The following is a 16,391-nucleotide window of genomic DNA, read 5'->3' on the forward strand; positions in this document are numbered from 1 at the left end:
CAAGTTTCAATTTTTCCGATTACGATCTTACGAACTTACGATCCTCCAATGAGAACGTGTCTGTGAGCGAAACCGCACGAACATTTCCGAATGTGAGGGACACCGCATGCGTATAATCAGCCATCTGTCAGCTGTTTTTGCTACTGCACGCCGATAGTACGCCACGAGTCACGAGACATGAATGATAAGCATGACAAGGAACATAAAATTTTGACAGATTCTATACAGAATTGCCAACATGAAGAATAAAGATAGGTTGTAATATTGGTTGCCTACCAATCAAATAAATAAATTTCTTTAGTGTTTTAACAGATTTTCCAATTCTTGTATAATGTTCAAACTCAGATTATTATGTCTAGTTTTCTTAGTCATTTTCCTATGTTCTACGCATTTTTTTTTTCAACAACAACCACAGATTCAGTTGTTACTTCTGGCTCACATTTTTAAAAGGGTCATAAAAAGTAGGGGAAAATCTTTGAAAATGTTAATTTTTAAACATACCTTAAAAACAGGGCAAAATGCTTAAAAAAAAACCAAAGTATTCTGAAGGGGGCTTCTAACTATGGTGTTTTCACGATTTTTTCTGCTTTTCTGTTAACCCTTGAAAATCGGGGTGTTTTACCTTAAAAAGTGCTGTGTGCTGAAGGGGCCCACTTACTACTCATCATAATTATGTGGGATAGATATTTTCATTTAATTAACGCGCCACTTTCAAGGAACGTATATGTTAATGGCGATATTTATACATGGAGCCACAGTTTTGAACGGTTCCCAAATAAATTACTTCACATCAAGTATCACAATATTATACTAGTTTCACCGATACCACAGAACATTTATTAATTTCTAGAAAGAATTTTTATACAGTTCGATCTTGTAGCTACTCTTTTGAATACCTATTCGACGTCTTTTTGTAACTCTAGTTGCATGGAAGAGAAAAGTTAGTAAGTTTCGTCATTTTTATTAGTTGTTTATTTTTCGTTCGTGTTTTAAATTTAAATAACTAGAGGTACCTACTAATGAATTAATCTTGAGTTTGAGTCTGTTACATCAGAAGTATTGTATGAAACACACATAAACGTACTTATGTAAATCAAATGCCTGCCAAAATTTAAATATTAATACTTGTCACTTTCACTGCATTATGTAATGGTGTCGTAGTTTAATGTAGGTACAATGTTTAAAAACACGTGATTTGGTTTTTGAAATTTTACACATTGGACTAGATTTACAATAATTAAAAAAAAAAACAACGTTCACAATTTTATATTCTAAATATGGATTTAATACGTAAGGATAAGAGGGCTTTGGTGAAGTATATACAGTTCTAATCCAAAATCTTCGTAAAACATGTACTAAGGCATGGACAAATAATGTTTTCAACAATAGTGATATATGTATTAAAATATAAAGAAACCACATATTGTACAATACTGAATACTGTAATTAAATAATTATTATTTATGTTTCATCGATGTTTTAACTTTAAATTTTGATAAGTGTCTAGCTTTGAACTTCTGTGATTTATCCTTGTAGTGTTTAACATCAGTGTCTATTGTTTGCCTATATTGAGTCCAAGGGTGAATATTATCTGAATCATCAATTTCTACTTGTTCTAGCCACGTTTTATACCTCATTTGAAATATTCTAAATCCTTTTTGAAATGATTTATTGTGGTATAATGTGTTATCCTGAAAATGAAACATAAACTTACATACATAGTATATTTAAAACAAAATGTATAAAAAATTGTCCCTATATATGTGTCCCAGAACTCGCTCCCCAGAGAAGAGCAGAAATCTTCATAAAAAGACAAATAAAAAATCCCAAAGAAATGTTTTTCTAACTTGAACGGTATTCGAGAAAAGAACATTTTAATTCGACCAATCAAAGCGTTTTAAGCCATCCAGGTGTATTTCCCGTAATTGTTGCTAGGTTGCATATTTTATTACGTTTTCAATAAACTATGAAACTTTTGAGAAATGTCAGTGTCAAAATTTCATTCAAATCCCTTCGAATCGCTTTAGCACCGCCACAGCCATCTCTACTTAAGTAAGTAGAGATGGCTGTGGTACCGCCGTCGTGCTCAACCGTGCTCTTTCATGATGTATTCTGCAACGGATTATGTGGAAATGTTGATAATTTACGGAAAATGTGGACGGAGTGCTAGAGAGGCAGCAAGGGTTTATGCTCAACGTTTTCCTAACAGGAATAATTCCGATCACAAAACGATTCTCAGTGTTATCGCACAATTTTACCAAACAGCAAGGAGATTGGTGATGCTACCAGGACGCCTGTACGCACCGTTGAGAACGAGGAGTCTATTTTAGATGCCTTTGAAGACGGTATCGAAAGCATTAGAGAAGTTGCTTGGGAACTGAATATTTCGAAAACTTCTATATATCGAGTGATGAAGACTGAACGACGACATCCACACCATTTATACGCGTGTGTAGCATTTGAAGCCAGAAGATTACCCTGTCAGGCGAGGACGTGCCTTTTAAAACTAGAAGAAAACAAACGTAATTTTGCATAAAAGGATGCTACAACGCGCATAACTGGGACATCTGGGTGGAAGAAAATCCACATGCTCTATTTTCAAGAGCATTTCAAGAACGATTTTCTATAAATTTGTGAGCTGGTCTATTAGGGAATCGTGTGGTATGTCTTCAATAGAAATTAATTTACATGTCATCTAACTTTCCCTCTTTAGGTTTGAATTTCCTGCGCGATGAACGGGAGACATTTACGCAGAATTTTTGAACGCAGAACTACTTTCCAATTTGCTTCAAGACATTCCACTTTTTTTTCTGGTTTCAATACACTGCCGCACCGCCACACTTCAGTCGACAAGTTCGAGTTCAAGTTTGGATCAACAGTATCCTCATCGATGGATAGGTCGTGGCGGTCCACGTGGTCCCCCGAATTAAATCATCTGGGTTTCTTTCTTTGGAGCCATGTTAAAAATATTGTATACAGGAGCCCTATTGCTACAGAACAACTCAGGGGTAGCGTTCAGGAAACTTTTGCTACAATTACTCAATTACAATGGTTACGAATTCTAAACTGAATCTTTTGCGACGGGCACGGTTATGCTTGCAAATGAATGGGGACCACTTTGACCACTTGCTCTGATTGTATTTATTTTTCGTTTCATGAACCCCTTTGGCTTATGTTATACCTTTTCTCCTGTTCACGTGCATTAGAATAAACAAGGTTCTTTTCAAAACCGCCATTTTTGTTTTATTTAAAAAAATTAAAATAGATTCATATGATTGATGGCGAGTGTGACCTAACATGTTGATATTGACACTTTGGCAGGAATGTCATCCTGACAGTGTGATTACATACGCTTAGCAACCCATTCTATTCACATTAACACCTGGAGATCCCTTTCTGGAATTGGTGGATCTTAAACGTCTCATAACTCTGTTATGCAAGCCATTAATTTGTCTTCGTTTGCATTCTTGAGATCTAAATTGTCGTCGGCATTGGTCAGTTTTCTCTAGGGAGCGAGTTCTGGGACCCTGTATACTCGTTAAACAGATTTTTTTTATATACAGTGAGTTTTTTTTTAAACTGGCATAGGTTTTTACATGTTAATTTTTCAACCCCGTTAACGTTTATTTTTGTCAAAATTACAAAGCCTAGCGCTGTTTTTAGATTAAACAATAATATTATCTAGTCATTTACTTCATTTTGTGATACCTACATGGTTGTAATACACAATTAACAAACAAAATGTTATTTACAAAAAATAGTCTGAACATTCCTTTAATAACGATAGATTCATTATTTATGTTGTAACAAGGTTTTTTACTTCAATAAAAATTAAATGAAATGTTGAAAATGTCCTCCATAGGTAGCTAAGTAGATACACAATCAATTAAAGTAACGCTTAAGGTATAAGATTATATGGCCCTTTAAAAGTATTTGAACGGAGATAAACGTCCCTTTTGTCGCAATTGCAGTAGGCGGTCAGCCCAACCATAAATCATGCTTCAAGCAATTCTCTGTTGTGAATTCCAGAGCCGGCCTCAAAACAAATGCGTACCGATGAAATTATATTTATTTATTAAATATACAATACTATTACAAATCATCTTTACTGTTTTCAAGACACAAAGTACTAAAGGGAATTTCGTTACAATCACAAAATTTACAATAAACATGAAAAACATGTTCTATCGCAAATTTTTAATCCCTGCCCTGAACCAAGGAAAAGGGATGCAGCTGCACGAGCCGAGACAACCATCTCAACCCCAATATTGGTTTCCATTATTGGGATAATTTTAGTGCTGCCATATAATCTTATACCTTAAGCATTACTTTACATCAAAATTACAAATTCAGGTGAAATTTAAAGCAAACGAAATTCAAAAAACGTCTTTTTGCTAGCTTATTCTTTGCTTCTTGTTATTAAATTGAAATTGTTTCAATATAATGTATTGAAATGTGGGATATGATAATTCATATCCCAAAACTTTACTACAAAACTGGGTTGAATATTTTCATGAGTACAAAACTTAACAAGGGGTTGAAAAATTAGCATGTAAAACCCTATGGCCAGTCTTAGAAAAAAATTCACTGTATAACTAAAGCCCGGTTTATTCACCTTCAAGTAAATTTATCTGGCCAGTAGTTGCTATGATTTAGAATCTGCTCATGGTAATTACCGTTCAAATAAAGTTACTTGAACGTGAATAAACCGGGCCTAAATGTGTCACATTTAAATGAACTCTCCAAGGTCCGATCTACACAGGGTTATTTATCGTAGTTTTCGCGAAAATTTAATCTTATACAACACAAAATACCAAAAGCTTAAATTGCTAAAACCATGTTTAACGTTTTACAAATGGGGAATCAAAGTAGTATGTAAGGTTATATGTAGAAATATTGGAAGAAATCAATGTTAGACAAAAACTTTAGAAATAGGCCTATTTCGGCATCTTTGAGAGTAAACATGTGCAGCTTGAACGGCACTCACCAAAGATTAGAATCATGTCTGTTTTTTTTTTTCATCGTTTGAATAAATGATAAGATCTCGTAAAAACTGACGTATGAGAATTTTTTAATTATTATATGTCTGACTCTAAAATGATTGACAATCTGTGCGATTCAATTTACATATTGTTATGATTTAGCGATCGTTATTTTAACGATCGATTTTTTAAAATGATTTTTAAAGAGCTTGCTGATTTCTTAAAGCAAGTTGATGATCTCTACAAGTATATATTTGCTAAATTAACTTGATTTTTTTAAATTTTGATTCGGAAGTGATTTTCTAATTTTGAATTTTTTTTTAAAACTACCAATTTTCAATGTAACGATCGATCTTATAACTATTTGGAAACAGAATCGCACTGAATGATGCCCTCATGAATTATAAATTATTTAAAATTAAATTAAGGCGCTGTTTTAAACTGTAATTTGTGTTGCATAACACTAAATTTTCGCGGGACTCAAGGCTGAATAATCTTGTAATATAATATTGTGTTTACCTTATCATTTGATATGTCTTTACACTTTTTCTTAAAATCCTCTAAACGTTTCATGAATATTTTATTTGGTTTGACATCTTCTCGTAGGCTAATTTCCATTATTTCTAATACATATGAGAAATTTTTGTGAGAACATGCTTGATGTAACATAGCTCCTAAAATTTCTGTATTTAATCTGAAAATAAAACGTTACATTGTAATTATTAAATAAATTAAACAGCAACCTACCTATATGAATGTTCTTTCATCTCAGTAAGTAGTGCTAAGGCTTCTTCTTTAGTTTTACATCCTAATGATAATACCCCATATGTTAGTAAGTTTGGCCTATAGTTCCATTCTTTCATTTCTTTTAAAACTGCCTAAAATAAAACATGTAAAAATCACTACAAAAATTGAATAATATATTACTTTTGCATTTTCATAGTCAAACCTCATACTTCTCTTTTTAATTAACATATTAAAAAAATCAATATCTGGTCTTACATTCCATTTTTTCATTGTTTTAATTAATTCTTTCTCTGATGTTAAACTGCCAGGTAAACAATCTAGAAGTTGTGTAAATGTTTTAATGTCTGGAGTGCACTGATTTTCCATCATATTATTCAAAAAACCTTTAAAACCTCCAACAAGCAATAATCTATCTTCAGCTTTTTGAACTTCTGTTAATGAAATAATATTTCCTAAATGTGGTATTTTTGCCATAAGATTAGGTCGATTAGAATCCTCTACCATTAATTTAACATTGGTTATTCCATAATCAGATTCTTTGCCTTGTGAAGTTACATGTTGCAAATTATTATTATTATTATTAGTTTCATCTGTTGTCAACAGTTTTTGGCTTGACTGTTTTTCACAAAGTAATTGATTATTTACTGTATTCAACCTGAAGTTGTCTTGATTCAAAATTGTTTGTAATACATCATTCATTACTTCTATATTGCCAATTCCACAATCTCTAATACATCGTAACATTAAATTGTACGTGTAAAAACTTGGTGTAATGTTTTTATTTATAAGTTTACGCCATACTAATAAGGCGTGCCTAAATCCTGCATCTTTATCTTGAATACAAGCTTGTAATAAAAAATTCATGGTATCATCTTTAATGTTAAAATTTTTTGAAGCCATTTCATCAACTAAATTAAATGCTGTTGAAAGATCCCCACAACGACCAAATGCTTTAATCATTGCATTATAATTAGTATCGTTTGGTTCATATGCCTTTTCTATCATTATATTTCGTAAATGTTGTGCTCTAGACAATCCATCATCTGGCCAAGGACTATTAGCACATGCATTAAATAAGGCTGTGTAAGTACCACCAGTTACCTTTAAACCACGTTTTTTCATCTGATTATATAAAGAAAAAGCCTTTTTTGTATATCCAACTCTTCCACAAGCACCTAATAAGAGGTTAAATATGTAGTTCTCTGGTTTACACCGATCTTCTTTAAGCATCTTTACCTCTAATACATTTAAGGCTTCTTTAATTTGTCGTTTTTGTATATATGCTTTGATTATGTTTGCATATTGTTTAGTACTTAACTTTTGTGAAGGCAACGGCTGCTCTTCTAAATATTTTTCTTCTTTTAAATCTAATTCATCAAACATTTCCTTCTCTTCCGTATCGCCAAAAGAATCTGGATCATTTTTTAAACGTACTAAGAATTCTTGTTCTGTTTGATGCTTTTCAATACCGTTTACATGTGACATTGTTTTTGTATTAGAGGTTATGATGGTTGTACTACTTGTAAATTTCATTGCAGTGGCAAAATGTTGGTGACAATTGTCTTTAAATATACTTGTGCACTCTTGTGTTTTACCATTATGTAGCGTTCTTCGACTTATAAATCTCATTAGACTTAAGCGAAACATTTCCGCAATTTAAATCAAACACGTTTAAACCTAAACTCTAACCTACGTCTAACCTCACAAAATTATTTGGAATTTTGAATACTTGGATTGGATTGGATTGGAGTGACATTTATCGAGCACCAATGCCAACCCATCAGTTCAAACCACAGATTAATTTAATCATAAAAATTAAAAATGTTATTCAGGTACATAAAAAATTTAATAGATCGAAGAAACAATTTATGCTATTTATTAAACTAAGTGCTTTAATCAATTTGATATATTGTGATGTAAGATGTACCTAATTACCGTTTTTTTTCAACTCAAGACATTACCTATTTGTTAAATTTCATTAAAAAATATTTTCACAAATAATAATAGTGCTTAAGTGCTTATATAGCGAACTGATTACGTAATCAGAAGGAATTTACTAAATTGAGGACACTTATGGTTATTTGCGTTATTTTTAATAATTCAATTATGCAGTTATGCACAACATTATTCAAATAACTATTTTTTAACATACTTTGTCGTCGTTTCTCTTATAGTGATTTATTAAGCGTAGAAGGTGGCAAAACTGCGACGCCAAACGTCGTTTTTTCTTTACACACATTACCACCTACGTCGTTCCCATGGTCGTACTTATCGAACGGTTGCCATAATGCAGAATCACTTTCGTACGTTGTAATTTGTTGTAATTGTAAAATTTATTTGAATGAAAGTAAAGAAAAATTCATATTTTTCATTTCTGGTAATGTATTAACTATTTTATAGATTAATTTTTATGCTAAACATTAAAAATATCAACGATGAAATATCTATTTATTCTAGATGTAAAGGTAAATATAAATACATTTAAATTAGTCGACATTTTTCTTATGGCTACTTAATTTCTAGGTACAATAAACGTACATATTTAATGATTTGAGTTATGACAATTTTTAAAGGGATTGTTTAAAATTATTTGATTCCTTGACAAATTATGGGTAAGATGATTAAAGACATTTTTTAAATGTATAAACAAAAAAAATGCAGCTATTAAACCGCAAACAGTCACTATAATTTTTTAATCTTCTTAATCTGTATTAAAATAGAGTAGGTAATAGTAGAAAATAATAAAATTTTAAAAGCAAGCAAAGCGTTTGCGTTTCGACAATATTTCGAAGAATTGTTTTTAAACAGATCGGCAACTCTTCATTACCACCATGTTCCAAATTCCAAACAGGATAGAAACGTTAAACAAATACTGACATCATTACAGAAAAACATTCAAAATTTTAAGAAAGTAAATTGAACACAGTGAAGGAAAATGTGACGTACCTATATATTTTATAATTTGTTAATAGTTATTTACACAATTAGTGGGATAAAAGCAATATTACAGGATTCGAGTGTGAAGATTGCAGATGACGAGGGCGTTAGCCCGAGTTCATCTATAATCACACGAGTTTCCTGTAATATGCTGTAGCCCACGTGTTATGTACAAAATTTTATCTAAGACCGCCCCGAATTAAAAAAAAAGGTAAATCTTATTTATTTCCGCCAGTTTCATTACACCACTCAGTGGAATAATGACTTACTTATCCCACTGAGTGGAGTAATGAAATGCGTCCGGTCATGAAGTTCCTTATTCCACTCAAATGAGTGGGATAAGTGTCATTTATCCCACGGGATTAGATAAATTAAATTATTTCATTATTTGGTGGTTATCGTGTATACTTTCATACTACATACTAAGTGTTAAATTGTAAATTTATCTGAAAAATATCTTGGCATAAAGGTCACTTTTCTTTAAAATAGGCAGTGAGAAAATGTAAAACCCGCGGTTTTTAGATGCTCCACTCGTTTAGTCACAACTCGCGGTGCTGGTCAAATTCAAGTTTAGCTATACTACAATAGCCTATACAGGTGTCCTCGAAATGCATGGCAAAAAAAAAAATTGGGTAGTTGGTGACGATGAATAGAAGTTAAATACAAAAAAAAATCTAGTAGAAGTCTTTTTCTTTTTGAGATAAGTATAAAGCATTGAAAATTTGCTCGAAATTTCTAGTATCTTTTTTTTTGAGTAAATTTTCAATGTTTTATATCTCAAAAACAAAAAGACTTTTACTAGAAAATTGTTTTGTGTTTAAATTCTATTTATCGTCACCAACGACCCATAATTTTTTTGGCATGCATTTGGAGGACACCTGTAGCTTTATTATTGATTCTAGTTTTCCCAGTCATCTGAAAACTGAAAGTACCGGGTGAGATAAGTTTTATCGTCAGTGCGAAAACATCCACTTCTAATCAATTCTCAAAAAATTCAGTAATGATTGTGTATCACTCTAGAATAGTCTGTAAAAATTTCAAAATGTTTAATAAAACAGGTAAAGATTTTGTTTTAATTCAATAACTGCTACATTAATTTACATAATTTTTCACCGACAGTCCTTTCAAACATTCAGGAAAAATTTGGTGTCATTGAAATCATGAAAACATCATCGGTTTTTGAAATAAATGGAATTTGATATTAAAGCGTAAAATTTAGCTATGATTTATTATTAAATTGGGCGGTCAGTTTCACAAAAGAAGTTGACGTAAGTTATTTATGATACCCTTTAGGGACTTAAGAATTACTAGAAAAGTGGTCAACAGATGTTTCCCAACAATGAGATATTTATTTATGACACTGCAGTTGTAAATCTTGGTCATTTTTCGCTTTTAATGTTAAAATTAGAATAATTCAAAAACGAATAATTTTTTTTTCTATAATTGATTCAAAAAATTGAAATTCACGCATAGTTATCCGTGCATGAAGTGGGTCATTTTTTTACGTGTATTTTTTTTTTGCATTGTTAGTAAGATCGAAACCATAGAAACCATACAAAACAGTGTGTGAAATGCGATTTCACGCACACGACTACTTCTGTGTTTCACTTCACGCACTGTTTTTTATTAGTTACCTAGCAACATGGTCACTGCATTGAAACTTCAGAGTTCCTTCAAAAATTTGAATTTTTAATTTCAATTTTTTGAATCAATTATAGAAAAAATATTGTTTATATTTCGTGCGTGAAGATGTTTTTGTGCATTCAAAGGCTTACACTGCCTCGACCTTCGTCTCGGCGTAAAAGACCTTTTCATGCACAAAAAACACTCTCTTCACGCACTTAATATAAAAATAACTATTTTGATGCGAATTATGAACGTGTACGAAAAAAAATTTTTTTTTGCTCAAAATCGATTTTTTAAATTTTATGGCTCTGAATTAAGTGATAAGTGAAAATTGATTACACACATTTCAAGTCTTATATCAAGGGAATGTAACCCTAAAGTTTCTTAATTTTTACTAATTTTTTAATAGGGTTAATCGTGCTGACGATAAAACTTATACCCGGTACAGTGAAATAAGCAGAAATATAAATACCAATTTAAAAAAATATTGGCATTTACATTATTTTGAAAAATAAAATATGTATATCGGTGGTGACAAGGATAATATATCAAATATAGATATGGTTCAAGTATTGATGAAATAGATATATTTTTATATACACCTGCATCGATAATAATTATATATTGTCTAACAAACCCACTTAACATTTAATCAATCACTACTTAAGCTTGTTTGACACGATGCTAAATTTTGTAGAAAATTTGTTAGAAAATGAGAGAGACCCTCGATCAGGACCAATGAACGATCAGGATCATAGTCTGTCTTTGTCAGATCCTGATCGTTCATTGGCCCTCTCTCATTTTCTAACAAATTTTCTACAAAATTTAGTCATACAGCCTTTAACCACTGCCGCTCAAAAAATTCCGGACACTTCATTTTTTTAAATTTAAAGTACTTACTTAATTTATTTTTTGTGAAAATTTAAGTCAAGTAATCAATTAATTAATGACAGCAGGGTTTTAAAAGAAAATGCTAATTATTATATTGTACTCTTTAGGGCAACACCTGCATTAAGTGATTTTCGCACTTTATGCGTATCTAAAACTATTCATTTACAAAGTTGCTTTATGTTTAGATTGTGTTTTCTTTTCAAAGCTACATTTCAGATGACAGATTTGACTCATTTATGTAGGTACCATGCTACCTGAAATTGCTGCCCAAATTGTAGTTTTAAACAACGATGGCCGAAGTGTGCGGTATATTTCACAACACTTAATATACCGCGAAGTACTGTGCAAGACGCACTTTCGCGGTTCCGTGAAACACATGGATTCACGAGAAGGTCGGATCTGATCATAGCAGGTCCACAACTGATCGAGATGACCGTTTTCTGTGTCTTTCTGTATTGCGAGATAGGGGATTGCCATCAACTATCCTTGCTGGACGATGAGCTGATGTTCGTGGAGTTATGATTTCAGCCCCAACAGTCCGAAGGAGACTGAAGGAAAGAGGTTTTTTCTGCGAAAACACCAGCTACAGGCCCTAGATCGTTAATCGTAGGACATCGAAGAGTTCGACTTGAGTTTGCACACCAGTATGTGAATCGGGGCGACAACGAATGGAAGAACGTGCTCTTCACAGATGAATCCAGATTTAGTCCTAGATCACCAGACGGTCGTAAGAAGGTGTGGCGAAGACCAGGGGAGCGATACAGTCAATGCTGCATATCTCCCAGAACTGAATATAATGGAGGCAATATAATGATCTGGGCTGGTATATCTTTAGAGGCCCACACCGATTTGATGTTTGTTGAAAACGGCGCAATGACGGCACATAGGTACATCCTGGAATGTGTAGAATCTCATGTGGTTCGCCATTTATTGGCGAGAATTTTCTTTTTATGGATGACAACGTTCGCCCGCACCTAGCGAAAATTGTCGTTCGATATTTGTAACAAGTTGGTATACGACTTCTTCCGTGGCCAGTCAATAGTCCCGACTTGAATCCAATAGAGCACGACTGGGATTTTCTTGCCAAAAGAGTGAGACGTCGCCAACCCCGACCGGAGACGTTGAATGGCTTAAGAGTGCCTCTGCAGGAAGAATGGGCTCAAATACCTCAAGATTACATTGCCAATCTCATTCAAAGCATGCCAAATCGTTTAAGAGACGTTATAAGAGCTCGCGGTGGTAACGCCCGTTATTAATGTTGAATTAGTAGTGTTATTGTAGGTCTTAATTGCATGTTAATTGATATTCCATTATTTTTGTTAATTTAACTTTTCTTCATTTCGTTTTTTCATTGTAAAGATGGTGTTCCTTATTTAAACACAATTTAAGAGATTTCATGATTTTTCATGTAGGTACCACAATAACAGTTTGTAGGTGTCCGGAATTTTTTGAGCGGCAGTGTATATGAAAAATTCAAACGATAATTGAATATAAAACTATTCTATTAAGTGTTGGGAAATTTTGTAATTATGTGACGAAAACCGGTCCAACACTGGTTTAAATAAATTCTTTGTTCCAAAGACAGACAACATTTTGAAACAGCAATATGTTGTTTATCAAAAAACAAGGCCAATTGTAATAAAATTTATAAAATACTAGTTATTTATGTATTAAGGTCATAATCGACAATTATGCCCGTGGTACATACATACAACGTTTTATTCTATTTTATAATTTCTAAAAGATTCAAACAAATATTTAGTATTCCCTAAAGGAAATCAACTAAAAGTTGTGTAACAACTAATATGTAACAGATTGAGAGTGAAATATTTATTATTAACGTTTATAAATAAGATAAATTTGAAAAATATTTCATTTATTATCATTATACTATAGTTGAAGTCAAGGATGAATACCTATTTTTCACAAATTGGAAACTATTTTGACAATTTTTATTAATATTTTATTTAATTTATCTGTGTTCCCAAAATTAGACCAGTTACTATATTTAAATATAAAATAGAAAAATTACACATAATTTTCTAAATTTTAAACTACATAATTTGTTCTTTAATCGGAAAATTGAGAAATATGGGGTGATCAAGATGGACTGTTTGAATTCGTAATACTGAATTTTATATGGTACAACTGGAGTAGCCTGCGGTTGTTGACCCCTTGACACTGATAGCCGCATCATTGACAAATAACATTTAACATTTTAACTTAAATTAAACATGCTGGTGAATCTGTTCGACAGCCTAAAAAGAAGTTTTAATGTATGTTTAGAGCAAAATGGGGAGCACATCGATCATTTCCTTTAGCTAATTTTTAGATAATTGTTTTGTATTTCAGGTTTAATTTTTTTTACCATTAATTTTTACTCTCATAACCTACCATTTTGTCGCTGTTATGTTACGTCAAATAAACCAACAAAACACATCCGGTTGCAGTGTTGCAAATAGCTGAATACAAAAATGTTCTTAAATGTATTGTCTAAAATTGTATTGTCAACTCAAACAGTCCTTCTTGATCACCCTGTATAAGAAAATAGACTTTTTTTTTATAAATTCATTACTTCACTCGCTCACTAGATAACATTATTTGATAACTTGCTTAACTACATACTTGTTTATTTCAAAGTGATATGTCAGTTGTCGATAAGTAGTCATCATGATTCTATATTTATTAGTTTTGTTAATTACAGCTTATATAAATGCTACCGAAACTCCCATTATTGGGGTTTTATCCCAAGAGGCATATTTGATAAAAAAGGCATATCCAGATGCAAACAGTTTCATCGCGGCATCTTATATAAAAATTCTCGAAAGCAGTGGTGCTCGTGTTTTACCAATCTGGTAATAAATGACTTGTACATTAAGTTATTGTTTAATTTTTATTATCATAGGATTGGACAAGACGAGGCTTATTATGAAAGGGTAGTGAATTTTACTAACGGGTGAGTCTATCTCTTTAAGTAGTATATATAAAATGCATAATTAACCAGTATTCTATTTCCCGGAGGAGGAACTTATTTTAATGAAACTGGTGGTTACGGAGAAGCGGCAAAACAGCTTTACGGATTAGCCGTTAAAGCTAACGAAAAAGGGGATCATTATCCTTTGTGGGGCATATGTCTTGGTATGCAGGTTTTGATGTATGGAGTACTGGGTAAAGATATCAGAGGAGATTGTCAATCTAAAGACGTTTCTTTGCCCCTGGAATTTGTTGCAGGTATTTATCAAATCTAATCAAAATTTTAATATTCATAGATTTTTGTAATGAAAGTATTTTGCTGTTGATAATAATTTAATTGCCATATGGCGTGTTTGTTTATATTTTTAATCAGTGGAAGAATTAAGTTAATTAGGTAGGGCACACCAAGTATTGACGTGTTTACTTCAATTACACTCCATTCATCACCTTACAGATGGATTCTAAAATAATAGTCATTTATTATAATTAAGTACTTTCAATGGCTGTCACCTATTTGTAACCAGAAACCATAGAATTAAATGTGTTTCTGGTGCTATAAACAGACCTTCCACATATAGCGGAAAGACCTAGTTAGCGATAAAAACTGAAAAATATGTGTTTCCTTCATGTGATCAAATGATCTTTTATAGAAAACATGTTTCCAGAATTTTCTGAAAAGTCTTTTAAAATTGGCTTATTGATCAGTTTTATCAATAAGTCACGAATGTTGGTAAAAAATAATAAAATGTAATTGATATAAAAATACTGTTAGGAGTTGTTTTTGTTGTTTCGACTCAATGTTTAGTGCATTTTTCATTGTACATATTTAAACATGTCTTTTCTAAACGCTTCACATTTTACTTTATAGTAATATTTTTAATTTATTTGTAGATTACCAAGAAAGCAAGCTCTTTTCTGATGCACCAGCTCCACTGTTAGAAAATCTAAAAACTAAGAACATTACTTATAACTATCACAGATACTGTCTCTTTGAAAGTGACTTAAAAAAACATAATATTCTGAACGATTGGAGAATTATATCAACAAATAAAGATGTTAACGGTATCGAGTTTGTGTCGACGATGGAACATTTGAAATATCCGTTTTTTGGAACACAGTATCATCCTGAAAAAAATACGTTCGAGTTTAAAAAACCATCAGGAATTCCACATTGTACCGAAGCTATAGAACTTGCACAGTACTTGGGAAACTTTTTTGTCAAAGAAGCCAGAAAAAATAATCACACATTTTCAAATTCAAAAACCGAAGATGATTCATTAATTTATAATTATAATCCGGTCTACAGTGCTAGCAACACTTCTTACGAACAGCTTTATTTATTTAAAAATGGCGATTACACTAGAAATTTGTTGTAAAAAATAATGCAATAATACAGTGTTTTTCTTTTGGTTTTCCTCTTTTGTCAATTGTATTTCACTATTTCTCAAAACTATTTCATATTTACGTTACTTTGACATTTAATAGAGATACGAAATAGTTTTGAGAAATAGTGAAATACAATTGACAAAAGACGAAAACCAAAAGAAAAACAGTGTAATACCAATTATATATTTTAAAATGATATGTTAAAAATATACAAAAAAATCCTTAGTGACAATGGTGTTTCTATTTTTTTTATCAATTTTTGTTAAATGCAAGGTTATCGGTAATGATTTTTATTTGATGAATTTGTCTGGAGCGATGCACGCGGCTCGGTGGATAAGCGTGTTTCGGATCGTGCTTGAAGCTGTTATTACTCCGAGGAGTTTGTGGGTAGGTGTTTCTCTTTATGTGGCATGGCCATGTGATTGTCTTGTGGGCAAATCTTTAGCACATAATTAAACTTCATTGCTAAATGTTTCTTGTTCATTTAATAGGTATACCTAAAATTCTGAGTGCGCTAAAAAGAAAAAGTGGACTAAGTGCTCTGATTAAATTAAACAAATACTAGTTTCGTGACAATTGCCACCGTTACTGGGTTCAATGATAATAAAATAATTGATAAGTATTTTTAAGTTATAAAAATTGCTTCTCCCTTTTCAGTGAATATTTAGAAATCATTTTTTTTATTATGTATCTGCTATTAATTGTTCGTTAAGTCTCATCATTTATTACTTCAGCGTGATAGACAATATACAGGTGTCCCAAAATGACGCACTAACGGTGCATTACGGTGTAGAAGAGATTACCGTAAACGTGAGGAGAAAAATGTTAAAAAAATTCTATTGGACTTAT

General features: G+C 31.9%; 2 protein-coding genes and 1 long non-coding RNA gene across 6 annotated transcripts; 2 read left to right on the top strand and 1 right to left on the bottom strand.

Moving 5' to 3' along the window:
* The first annotated feature begins 758 nt into the window (after window positions 1-758).
* On the top strand, window positions 759-15,774 carry LOC138123676 (gamma-glutamyl hydrolase-like). 4 transcript variants are annotated; one of them, XM_069038488.1, is made up of 6 exons: window positions 8,130-8,194; window positions 8,253-8,341; window positions 13,888-14,038; window positions 14,089-14,139; window positions 14,188-14,414; window positions 15,048-15,774. In XM_069038488.1, the coding sequence occupies exons 2-6, from the start codon at window positions 8,338-8,340 to the stop codon at window positions 15,530-15,532; spliced, it is 918 nt and encodes a 305-aa protein (XP_068894589.1). In that variant the 5' UTR covers window positions 8,130-8,194; window positions 8,253-8,337; the 3' UTR covers window positions 15,533-15,774. The 4 variants fall into 4 exon arrangements, with proteins under 4 accessions (XP_068894580.1, XP_068894589.1, XP_068894565.1 ...); XM_069038479.1 differs by lacking the exons at window positions 8,130-8,194; window positions 8,253-8,341 and adding an exon at window positions 759-940; XM_069038464.1 differs by lacking the exons at window positions 8,130-8,194; window positions 8,253-8,341 and adding an exon at window positions 9,633-9,724.
* Window positions 1,377-7,485, bottom strand: LOC138123669 (pentatricopeptide repeat-containing protein 1, mitochondrial). The gene is made up of 4 exons (XM_069038451.1): window positions 5,910-7,485; window positions 5,730-5,860; window positions 5,502-5,676; window positions 1,377-1,691 (listed from the first exon to the last, which is right to left on the bottom strand). Exons 1-4 carry the CDS (start codon window positions 7,374-7,376, stop codon window positions 1,458-1,460), a joined length of 2,007 nt encoding a protein of 668 aa, XP_068894552.1. The 5' UTR covers window positions 7,377-7,485; the 3' UTR covers window positions 1,377-1,457.
* LOC138123704 (uncharacterized) lies at window positions 1,691-3,233 on the top strand. Its single transcript, XR_011156885.1, has 2 exons — window positions 1,691-2,661; window positions 2,714-3,233. It is a non-coding gene; the product is annotated as an uncharacterized lncRNA (long non-coding RNA).
* Window positions 15,775-16,391: the final 617 nt, after the last annotated feature.

This window comes from Tenebrio molitor, chromosome 1 (assembly GCF_963966145.1).
Source record: "Tenebrio molitor chromosome 1, icTenMoli1.1, whole genome shotgun sequence".
Lineage (NCBI taxonomy): Eukaryota > Metazoa > Arthropoda > Insecta > Coleoptera > Tenebrionidae > Tenebrio > Tenebrio molitor.

Coding starts and splice junctions, on each gene's coding strand:
- LOC138123669 (XM_069038451.1), bottom strand. CDS start 7,376: ATGTTTCGCTTAAGTCTAATGAGATTTATAAGTCGAAGAACGCTACAT. Junction 5,861..5,909: donor TTGACTATGAAAATGCAAAA/GTAATATATTAT, acceptor GTTTTATTTTAG/GCAGTTTTAAAAGAAATGAA. Junction 5,677..5,729: donor ATGAAAGAACATTCATATAG/GTAGGTTGCTGT, acceptor TTTTATTTTCAG/ATTAAATACAGAAATTTTAG.
- LOC138123676 (XM_069038464.1), top strand. CDS start 9,667: ATGATTGTGTATCACTCTAGAATAGTCTGTAAAAATTTCAAAATGTTT. Junction 9,725..13,887: donor CAAAATGTTTAATAAAACAG/GTAAAGATTTTG, acceptor TGTTAATTACAG/CTTATATAAATGCTACCGAA. Junction 14,415..15,047: donor GCCCCTGGAATTTGTTGCAG/GTATTTATCAAA, acceptor ATTTATTTGTAG/ATTACCAAGAAAGCAAGCTC.